Source organism: Uranotaenia lowii, unplaced genomic scaffold (assembly GCF_029784155.1).
Source record: "Uranotaenia lowii strain MFRU-FL unplaced genomic scaffold, ASM2978415v1 HiC_scaffold_1114, whole genome shotgun sequence".
In the NCBI taxonomy this organism is placed as follows: domain Eukaryota; kingdom Metazoa; phylum Arthropoda; class Insecta; order Diptera; family Culicidae; genus Uranotaenia; species Uranotaenia lowii.
In genome coordinates this window covers 1-12132 of record NW_026597094.1, presented here as the reverse complement: position 1 = coordinate 12132, position 12132 = coordinate 1, and the positions used below count along the sequence as shown (strand labels likewise).

General features: G+C 34.7%; 2 protein-coding genes across 2 annotated transcripts; both read left to right on the top strand.

Moving 5' to 3' along the window:
- The first annotated feature begins 6555 nt into the window (after positions 1-6555).
- LOC129759132 (uncharacterized) lies at positions 6556-10381 on the top strand. Its single transcript, XM_055756545.1, has 2 exons — positions 6556-10110; positions 10160-10381. The coding sequence occupies exons 1-2, from the start codon at positions 6556-6558 to the stop codon at positions 10379-10381; spliced, it is 3777 nt and encodes a 1258-aa protein (XP_055612520.1).
- Positions 10382-10947: 566 nt separating this feature from the next.
- LOC129759131 (uncharacterized) lies at positions 10948-12123 on the top strand. The gene is made up of 2 exons (XM_055756544.1): positions 10948-11866; positions 11936-12123. The coding sequence occupies exons 1-2, from the start codon at positions 10948-10950 to the stop codon at positions 11950-11952; spliced, it is 936 nt and encodes a 311-aa protein (XP_055612519.1). The 3' UTR covers positions 11953-12123.
- Positions 12124-12132: the final 9 nt, after the last annotated feature.

The following is a 12132-nucleotide window of genomic DNA, read 5'->3' as shown; positions in this document are numbered from 1 at the left end:
AATGACAAAAATGACAAAAATGACAAAAATGACAAAAATGACAAAAATGACAAAAATGACAAAAATGACAAAAATGACAAAAATGACAAAAATGACAAAAATGACAAAAATGACAAAAATGACAAAAATGACAAAAATGACAAAAATGACAAAAATGACAAAAATGACAAAAATGACAAAAATGACAAAAATGACAAAAATGACAAAAATGACAAAAATGACAAAAATGACAAAAATGACAAAAATGACAAAAATGACAAAAATGACAAAAATGACAAAAATGACAAAAATGACAAAAATGACAAAAATGACAAAAATGACAAAAATGACAAAAATGACAAAAATGACAAAAATGACAAAAATGACAAAAATGACAAAAATGACAAAAATGACAAAAATGACAAAAATGACAAAAATGACAAAAATGACAAAAATGACAAAAATGACAAAAATGACAAAAATGACAAAAATGACAAAATGACAAAAATGACAAAAATGACAAAAATGACAAAAATGACAAAAATGACAAAAATGACAAAAATGACAAAAATGACAAAAATGACAAAAATGACAAAAATGACAAAAATGACAAAAATGACAGAAATGACAAAAATGACAGAAAATGACAAAAATGACAAAAATGACAAAAATGACAAAAATGACAGAAAATGACAAAAATGACAAAAATGACAAAAATGACAAAAATGACAAAAATGACAAAAATGACAAAAATGACAAAAATGACAAAAATGACAAAAATGACAAAAATGACAAAAATGACAAAAATGACAAAAATGACAAAAATGACAAAAATGACAAAAATGACAAAAATGACAAAAATGACAAAAATGACAAAAATGACAAAAATGACAAAAATGACAAAAATGACAAAAATGACAAAAATGACAAAAATGACAAAAATGACAAAAATGACAAAAATGACAAAAATGACAAAAATGACAAAAATGACAAAAATGACAAAAATGACAAAAATGACAAAAATGACAAAAATGACAAAAATGACAAAAATGACAAAAATGACAAAAATGACAAAAATGACAAAAATGACAAAAATGACAAAAATGACAAAAATGACAAAAATGACAAAAATGACAAAAATGACAAAAATGACAAAAATGACAAAAATGACAAAAATGACAAAAATGACAAAAATGACAAAAATGACAAAAATGACAAAAATGACAAAAATGACAAAAATGACAAAAATGACAAAAATGACAAAAATGACAAAAATGACAAAAATGACAAAAATGACAAAAATGACAAAAATGACAAAAATGACAAAAATGACAAAAATGACAAAAATGACAAAAATGACAAAAATGACAAAAATGACAAAAATGACAAAAATGACAAAAATGACAAAAATGACAAAAATGACAAAAATGACAAAAATGACAAAAATGACAAAAATGACAAAAATGACAAAAATGACAAAAATGACAAAAATGACAAAAATGACAAAAATGACAAAAATGACAAAAATGACAAAAATGACAAAAATGACAAAAATGACAAAAATGACAAAAATGACAAAAATGACAAAAATGACAAAAATGACAAAAATGACAAAAATGACAAAAATGACAAAAATGACAAAAATGACAAAAATGACAAAAATGACAAAAATGACAAAAATGACAAAAATGACAAAAATGACAAAAATGACAAAAATGACAAAAATGACAAAAATGACAAAAATGACAAAAATGACAAAAATGACAAAAATGACAAAAATGACAAAAATGACAAAAATGACAAAAATGACAAAAATGACAAAAATGACAAAAATGACAAAAATGACAAAAATGACAAAAATGACAAAAATGACAAAAATGACAAAAATGACAAAAATGACAAAAATGACAAAAATGACAAAAATGACAAAAATGACAAAAATGACAAAAATGACAAAAATGACAAAAATGACAAAAATGACAAAAATGACAAAAATGACAAAAATGACAAAAATGACAAAAATGACAAAAATGACAAAAATGACAAAAATGACAAAAATGACAAAAATGACAAAAATGACAAAAATGACAAAAATGACAAAAATGACAAAAATGACAAAAATGACAAAAATGACAAAAATGACAAAAATGACAAAAATGACAAAAATGACAAAAATGACAAAAATGACAAAAATGACAAAAATGACAAAAATGACAAAAATGACAAAAATGACAAAAATGACAAAAATGACAAAAATGACAAAAATGACAAAAATGACAAAAATGACAAAAATGACAAAAATGACAAAAATGACAAAAATGACAAAAATGACAAAAATGACAAAAATGACAAAAATGACAAAAATGACAAAAATGACAAAAATGACAAAAATGACAAAAATGACAAAAATGACAAAAATGACAAAAATGACAAAAATGACAAAAATGACAAAAATGACAAAAATGACAAAAATGACAAAAATGACAAAAATGACAAAAATGACAAAAATGACAAAAATGACAAAAATGACAAAAATGACAAAAATGACAAAAATGACAAAAATGACAAAAATGACAAAAATGACAAAAATGACAAAAATGACAAAAATGACAAAAATGACAAAAATGACAAAAATGACAAAAATGACAAAAATGACAAAAATGACAAAAATGACAAAAATGACAAAAATGACAAAAATGACAAAAATGACAAAAATGACAAAAATGACAAAAATGACAAAAATGACAAAATGACAAAAATGACAAAAATGACAAAAATGACAAAAATGACAAAAATGACAAAAATGACAAAAATGACAAAAATGACAAAAATGACAAAAATGACAAAAATGACAAAAATGACAAAAATGACAAAAATGACAAAAATGACAAAAATGACAAAAATGACAAAAATGACAAAAATGACAAAAATGACAAAAATGACAAAAATGACAAAAATGACAAAAATGACAAAAATGACAAAAATGACAAAAATGACAAAAATGACAAAAATGACAAAAATGACAAAAATGACAAAAATGACAAAAATGACAAAAATGACAAAATGACAAAAATGACAAAAATGACAAAAATGACAAAAATGACAAAAATGACAAAAATGACAAAAATGACAAAATGACAAAAATGACAAAAATGACAAAAATGACAAAAATGACAAAAATGACAAAAATGACAAAAATGACAAAATGACAAAAATGACAAAAATGACAAAAATGACAAAAATGACAAAAATGACAAAAATGACAAAAATGACAAAAATGACAAAAATGACAAAAATGACAAAAATGACAAAAATGACAAAAATGACAAAAATGACAAAAATGACAAAAATGACAAAAATGACAAAAATGACAAAAATGACAAAAATGACAAAAATGACAAAAATGACAAAAATGACAAAAATGACAAAAATGACAAAAATGACAAAAATGACAAAAATGACAAAAATGACAAAAATGACAAAAATGACAAAAATGACAAAAATGACAAAAATGACAAAAATGACAAAAATGACAAAAATGACAAAAATGACAAAAATGACAAAAATGACAAAAATGACAAAAATGACAAAAATGACAAAAATGACAAAAATGACAAAAATGACAAAAATGACAAAAATGACAAAAATGACAAAAATGACAAAAATGACAAAAATGACAAAAATGACAAAAATGACAAAAATGACAAAAATGACAAAAATGACAAAAATGACAAAAATGACAAAAATGACAAAAATGACAAAATGACAAAAATGACAAAAATGACAAAAATGACAAAAATGACAAAAATGACAAAAATGACAAAAATGACAAAAATGACAAAAATGACAAAAATGACAAAAATGACAAAAATGACAAAAATGACAAAAATGACAAAAATGACAAAAATGACAAAAATGACAAAAATGACAAAAATGACAAAAATGACAAAAATGACAAAAATGACAAAAATGACAAAAATGACAAAATGACAAAAATGACAAAAATGGCAAAAATGGCAAAAATGACAAAAATGACAAAAATGACAAAAATGACAAAAATGACAAAAATGACAAAAATGACAAAATGACAAAAATGACAAAAATGACAAAAATGACAAAAATGACAAAAATGACAAAAATGACAAAAATGACAAAAATGACAAAAATGACAAAAATGACAAAAATGACAAAAATGACAAAAATGACAAAAATGACAAAAATGACAAAAATGACAAAAATGACAAAATGACAAAAATGACAAAAATGACAAAAATGACAAAAATGACAAAAATGACAAAAATGACAAAAATGACAAAAATGACAAAAATGACAAAAATGACAAAAATGACAAAAATGACAAAAATGACAAAAATGACAAAAATGACAAAAATGACAAAAATGACAAAAATGACAAAAATGACAAAAATGACAAAAATGACAAAAATGACAAAAATGACAAAAATGACAAAAATGACAAAAATGACAAAAATGACAAAAATGACAAAAATGACAAAAATGACAAAAATGACAAAAATGACAAAAATGACAAAAATGACAAAAATGACAAAAATGACAAAAATGACAAAAATGACAAAAATGATAAAAATGACAAAAATGACAGAAATGACAAAAATGACAAAAATGACAAAAATGACAAAAATGACAAAAATGACAAAAATGACAAAAATGACAAAAATGACAAAAATTACAAAAATGACAAAAATGACAAAAATGACAAAAATGGCAAAAATGACAAAAATGACAAAAATGACAAAAATGACAAAAATGACAAAAATGACAAAAATGACAAAAATGACAAAAATGACAAAAATGACAAAAATGACAAAAATGACAAAAATGACAAAAATGACAAAAATGACAAAAATGACAAAAATGACAAAAATGACAAAAATGACAAAAATGACAAAAATGACAAAAATGACAAAAATGACAAAAATGACAAAAATGACAAAAATGACAAAAATGACAAAAATGACAAAAATGACAAAAATGACAAAAATGACAAAAATGACAAAAATGACAAAAATGACAAAAATGGCAAAAATGACAAAAATGACAAAAATGACAAAAATGACAAAAATGACAAAAATGACAAAAATGACAAAAATGACAAAAATGACAAAAATGACAAAAATGACAAAAATGACAAAAATGACAAAAATGACAAAAATGACAAAAATGACAAAAATGACAAAAATGACAAAAATGACAAAAATGACAAAAATGACAAAAATGACAAAAATGACAAAAACGACAAAAATGACAAAAATGACAAAAATGACAAAAATGACAAAAATGACAAAAATGACAAAAATGACAAAAATGACAAAAATGACAAAAATGACAAAAATGACAAAAATGACAAAAATGACAAAAATGACAAAAATGACAAAAATGACAAAAATGACAAAAATGACAAAAATGACAAAAATGACTGTTAACGCCGATCCCGATAAATTTGATCAGTCAGGAAAACCTAGCCACACTAGTATTCAGAAACTAAGCAATCATCATCATCAATGATGGTTGATAGTCAATACCGTATAGGTGCACTCTGAAACACTCTCTTATCACACCGATCGGTCTCCCGATCGAGTGATAAGGCGATAAAAACATCGCACGTAGGTCCAGGTCAAATTTCGCTTATGTACCTAAGTTAGTTGGCAATAAACACACTCCGAGTAGAGTTCACTTTTTTCAACTACCTACCTCGCGAGTTTCACTTGTTTTACAGCTATCAGAATAAAGTTATTCTACAGTGCCACAATCACCGTTTTGTTAATTTGAAGTGTGAACTTTTTAGAAGTTGTCCGAAGACTTTAAGTAGTGACCGCGAATTACCGACGAAGTTTTTTAAAGTGCTCGTTAACATTTGGTCCGCAAGAACCGGATCGTCGGGAAACGCGGAACCGACCGTTGAACATTTGCACGTGGTCGCTTACCGATCTCCACTGGGGAGACCAGAAGGACACGGCCGTTTGCTGGTTGCTGCTGGAACCTGTTGCTGTGCTGTTGCTGGAGGTTTTTTGGATCGCTTGTGCTGTTCGTTAGTGCAAGATTCTTGGCGAGCATTTTGGGCATCGTGTTGAGCTGTTGTTCCGGAGCGATTGTCTTTTGGCGCCATTGTCGCTGCCATTGTTGTTGGTGCTATTGTTCCCATTGTAATTGTTGCTGCATGCTGGATGTCGTTGAGCTGGATAAATTCGGATAAGTACTGTCGCAAAATTGTCTGTGGCGTACGGATCTTTGATGCATGTGAGACCGATGTTCACGAAATGGCAAAAACAAGTGATTGAATAGAATCTAAATGTCGCCTTTTCTTTAATAAAACTACTTGCATGAATTTGTGGCGTTATAATCATTTACAGCTGAGTTGAGTCCATTTAAATATTATATTTCTGTCTCAGATCGATTGAGTTCTACATTTCGACAAAAATTAAGGTTGTTTGTTCTCCAAAATCCCATTGTTCTGTCAACCGCGTGGTCGATTCGAGTCAAAGTGCGAAGTGGTGATTATTAGACCGGTGCAAATTTGGTGAAGTGGCAATTTTCAACATGTCGTCTGATGATTTGCGACTGCTTGGCAAGCAGGAGCGCGTGATAAAAAGTTCAGTTTCAAATATAAAATACTTTGTGGAAACTTGTGGTGATAATGTGAATGTTCGTTCTTTGGAAATGAGTTTGCAACAATTAGATGACTTGTGGTCTAAGTTCATTGACATCAGGATGCGAACAGAAGTTATGTTGGATGCCGCTGCTGAAGACTTCGAAGAATTCACCCAATCAAACCGTGATGAGGAGTACACCCGGATTATATCGGAGTTTCAAAATACTGTGCTGACTTTGAAAAATCAAATCCACATGAAGATGACATCATCACTAGAAGCGTCAGGCGCAATTGTTTCTAGAAAAGAACCTGCTAATTTTCCCCACCACTCCAAAGTCAAACTCCCGGAGCTCAAACTTCCTTCTTTTAGTGGACGGATATCAGAATGGATCACCTTTAGGGACACCTATAAGAATCTGATTCACAACGACGCGAATTTGTCAGACATCGATAAATTCACTTATCTTAGGACAAGTCTTACCGGAGATGCGTTGCTTGAAATTGCATCCATTGAAATTTCGTCTGCAAACTATGCAATAGCTTGGGCAGCATTGGAAAGTGTTTTTGAGAATAAAAAACTATTGGTTATGACACATCTGGATAGTTTATTTTCTTTGGAACCACTACGTCATGAAAATTTCGACTCCCTTAACAAACTTGTAAATGGTTTTGAGCAAAGTCTCCAAATGCTAAAGAAAATTGGAGAAGAAGTTGAAGGGTGGAGTACGTTGCTCCAGTATATGTTGTACAAAAGACTTCATCCAAGCACCACACGCCAATGGGAATCACACTTTAATTCTAAAGAAGTCCCGAAATACTCCGAAATGATCACTTTTCTAAAGAGTCACTGCATCGTTCTACAGTCTGTAGCTCCAGTTCGTTCGACCCAGCCTGAAACAAAGAAATTTCGTCCATCATCTAGCTACACAGTACTCCAACCTTTTGTCAACTGTCCTTTTTGCAAGGAATCAGCCCACTCTGCATTCAAGTGCCCCAGATTTACGAAGATGTCTATCGGCGAGCGGGTTGATGCTGTAAAACGGAATTCGCTGTGCTTTAATTGCCTCTCATCTCAACACATAGCTCGTTCATGCACTCGTGGGAAATGCCAACACTGTGGACAGCACCACCACTCGTTGTTACATGTCAACTCATCGACCACCGCGCATCAATATTCGAAACCATCAACTAAAGTTTTCAACAAACACAACCAACCTCAAAACCTTAAGTCGCAAACTCAACCCAACCAATCGAATCAAACACAGACTGGCTCCTCAACAAATCAGCAGACACAAATTCGCCCAAATCCCACACCTCCTCAAAATGCAAGTTCCATTCAATCACAAAATTCCGCCACAGACATTCCCAGTACAAGTTATCCCACATTTTCAACCAAACATTGCACCCCACACAATGTACTTTTATCCACGGCTGTTGTACGCGTTGCTGACCAATTCGGAAACATCACGCTAGCTAGAGCGCTTCTGGATTCCGGCTCTCAACGCTGCTACATGTCGGAAAAACTTTCTCAAACTCTACAATTTAAAAGAAGCCGTGAACACTTAGCTATTTCCGGCATTGGTGGTTCACGGTCCTCCTCAACTCAAGTTGTATTTGCCGAAATCAGTTCACGCATGTCAGATTTCTCCAGGTTGTTAAAATTTCACGTTTTGCCTCAAGTCGCTGTCAACCTTCCCGCAAAAACCATCGATATTTGCAAGTGGAATTTGCCTGTTGAGATTCAGTTAGCCGATCCTACCTTCAATGAGTCGCAAGTGATCGATGTGATCATCGGCGCTGAAATATTTTTTGATTTGTTGCTTCGAGATGATCAGATGAAACTAGGAGAGCATGGTCCAACACTTCAAAACACATATCTTGGCTGGATAATCGCTGGTGGTATTCCAGAAGAAGCAGTTTGTCTGCTCAACGTTCCTTCAGATGCGGTAAACAGAATTGAAGTTGAACTTGCACGTTTTTTCGAATTGGAATCATGCCGTACCAGCAGCACACTTTCATTGGAAGAGTCAGCATGTGAGACGCACTTTTCGAAAACGACAACGCGTGGGAAGCATGGAAGATTCATCGTTCAACTCCCCAAAAAGCCGTTCATGATCAACAGACTAGGAGAGTCCAAGGCAAGAGCGCTTAGGAGGTTCGGAGCGTTGGAGCGACGACTTAGTGCTGACCCAACCCTCAAGCAACTCTACACGGATTTCATCGAAGAATATTTGCGGCTGAATCACATGCGGAAATTGTCTCCAGTCGAGGAAGATTGCGCGTCAACTGTTGCATACTATCTACCACACCAACCAGTATTGAAGCCTGATAGTACGACAACTAAGCTTCGCGTTGTTTTCGACGCCTCTGCAGCGACTAGTAGCGGTATTTCTTTGAATGAAACTTTGATGGTTGGTCCGACAGTCCAGGAAGACCTTTTCTCAATTATGCTGCGTTTTCGTCTTCGGAAATATGCAATAACAGGTGACATTGAGAAAATGTACCGAATGATCGACGTTGATCCTATTGATCACAATCTTCAGCGCATTTTGTGGAGAAGCAGGATAACTGAGCCTGTTCAAACCTTTGTTCTCACCACTGTTACGTATGGTACCTCACCGGCACCTTTTTTGGCCACTCGCTGTTTGAAAATGCTTGCTGATGAAAACAATTCCACGTATCCTCATGCATCTGAAGCTATCAATCACAACTTTTATGTTGACGATGCACTGCTCAGCGTTGACAGTCTAGAAACAGGAATTAAGACCATTGGAGAACTTATAGCCCTTTTGGGATCTGCCGGAATGACTCTTCGAAAGATCAGTTCCAATTGTGTGGATATCCTCGATTCCGTTCCACCTTACCTTCGAGATGAACGCCTTTCGCAGCAGTTCCAGGAATCAGGTAGCGTCAAAACTCTAGGCCTTACTTGGCAGCCTCGCCCAGACATCTTTCGCTTCGTCGTTCCTCAATGGAATACTTCTTCTGAAATGAACAAGAGAATAATTTTGTCTGACTTCGCTAAGCTCTTCGATCCTCTTGGCCTGGTTGGACCTGTAATCGTCCAGGCTAAGATATTTCTCCAGGATCTTTGGAAATCAAAGCTTTCCTGGGAAGAAATCCTCCCCGAAGAGTCAACAACTTGGTGGCTGACTTATCGACGCAACTTAGAAGACCTAACTCACCTTGAAGTGCCGCGATGGGTTGCTTTCAGCAGAGATACGATATCCGTAGAGTTGCATTCATTTTGTGACGCATCAGAGAAAGCGTACGGCGCTTGCGTCTATTTGCGGTGTACATCTTTCAGTGGAGAAGTAACTGTTTCGTTGTTGACGGCTAAATCTCGTGTTGCTCCGCTGGATGACCTCAAAAGGAAGCGTAAAAAGACCACCATACCCAGGCTAGAGCTGTCCTCCGCCCTGACGTGTGCCCATTTATTCGAGAAGGTTAACCAAAGCATCAAAATCACCAGTCAACATTTTTTTTGGACCGACTCGATGATCGTAAAGTGTTGGCTATCATCCCCGCCGTCCCGATGGGACATTTTTGTAGCCAACAGGGTCTCAGAAATCCAGCACACCACACGGTCAGGCGTTTGGAACCACGTCGCTGGCTGCGAGAATCCTGCAGATGTTCTATCCAGAGGAGCTACCCCAGAACAACTTTCGTCGAACCAAGGCTGGTGGCAAGGCCCGCCATGGTTGCAATTGGATCGGAGTAGCTGGCCAAAATCTACTCAGTTTGCACCCGAAGATTTCGACACCACATTACTAGAGGAACGAACAGTTTCGACACCCGCTCAAATCGTCGAGCCTAGCCCAATATTTACTTTGCGTGAATCTTTATCAGACTTGATCAGGATAACAGCGCTGTTGCTAAGATACGCTCACAACTTAAGAAATCGTGAAGATCATCGTACGGGTATCCTGACCTTTCAAGAAAGAGAAGAGGCGCTCTTGAAATTGGTTCGTCTGGCTCAACAAGAAAGCTTTCCTGAAGAAATCGCAGATCTGAAGAAAAGTGGATTTGTCAAATCTTCATAAAAAATTAAGAATCTAACTCCTAAACTAAGAAATGAATTGCTTGTCGTCGGTGGCCGGCTCAGAAATGCTGAACTTTCTCTCGGTCGTAAACATCCCTTCATTCTGAGCAACCATCATCCTTTGACTGAAACTATCGTCGCCTTTTATCACATCAAATACCTCCACGCTGGGCAAGAGTTGGTAATATCGAGCCTCCGAGAAAGGTTTTGGCCTGTCCAAGTGAGGAATTTAGTTCGTCGAGTTATCCATAGATGCGTCAAATGCTACAGGGTGAAACCAAAAGTTCATGAGCAGCTGATGGGCGATTTACCCCCAGAACGTGTCATCGAAGCACCTGTGTTCCAGCGTGTTGGCGTGGATTACTGTGGCCCATTCAGCATTCAATACCCACAACGGAAAGCTCGTCCTGTCAAATGCTTTATTGCTGTGTTTGTTTGCCTTGTTGTGAAGGCAGTTCACTTGGAGATTGTTGGTGATCTTACGTCGAATGCTTTTATCGCTGCCTTGAGAAGGTTCATCGGTCGTCGAAGCAGGCCTGAGATCATTATGTGTGACAACGCCACAAATTTCCGAGGGGCACGACGCGAATTGGACGAGCTACGAGTTCTTTTCAACACCCAAGAGTTTGCCCAGAATGTCTCTCGAGAAGCTGCAGCAGATAACATCAACTTCAAGTTTATTCCTCGTAGAACTCCCAACTTTGGTGGCCTGTGGGAGTCCGCCGTCAAGTCGGTAAAAGCACATCTGAAGCGAACAATTGGAGCAACAACCTTGAAATTCGACGAATTCTTCACACTGGTTGTTCAAATTGAGGCTTGCCTTAATTCACGCCCACTCACACCGCTATCAAATGACCCTGAAGATCTTACTGTCCTCACACCTGGCCATTTCATCGCCGCTAGGCCACTCATGGCCTTACCAGAGCCGTGTCTTGGACACTTGAACGAAACAACACTCTCGAGATGGCAACGTGTGCAAAATTTCCTTCAACATATTTGGAGCAGATGGTCCAAGGAGTACTTAGCCAATCTGCAAACCCGCAACAAGTGGAATAAACAGCGGGATAATTTGGTCGTCGGAACAATGGTTGTGCTGCGAGAGGACAACGTACCCCCACTGAAGTGGCTCATTGGCAGAGTAAAAATGGTTTACTACGGAAATGACGGTAACGTACGGGTTGTCAAGGTCCAGACCCAGAACGGAGAATTCACCAGAGGTATTGCCAAGATATGTATACTACCAATCTCCGACAACGTAGCTCTCTCTCCGTCATCACCACCATCAGCTGATGTGGAGGCCTAAAATCTTCCACAATCACCATCCACGATACTCGTCCTGTGGTTTCGTACAGACCGCAGAAGCAATCGCTGTCCATTGAAGTTCAATCGTATCACCCATGATGTCAGATCAGCCCATCGTAGAAATCACCATGTATCCTGCTCGACTTAAGCTCGAACCTTATCAATTTGTTGTAATGCGTCT

Bases quoted from the DNA above. Each gene is read 5' to 3' on its own strand.
- LOC129759131 (XM_055756544.1), top strand. From the start codon at position 10,948: ATGGGCGATTTACCCCCAGAACGTGTCATCGAAGCACCTGTGTTCCAG.
- LOC129759132 (XM_055756545.1), top strand. From the start codon at position 6,556: ATGTCGTCTGATGATTTGCGACTGCTTGGCAAGCAGGAGCGCGTGATA. The intron at 10,111-10,159 runs GTAAAGTGTTGG...ACATTTTTGTAG, and splicing joins TTTGGACCGACTCGATGATC to CCAACAGGGTCTCAGAAATC.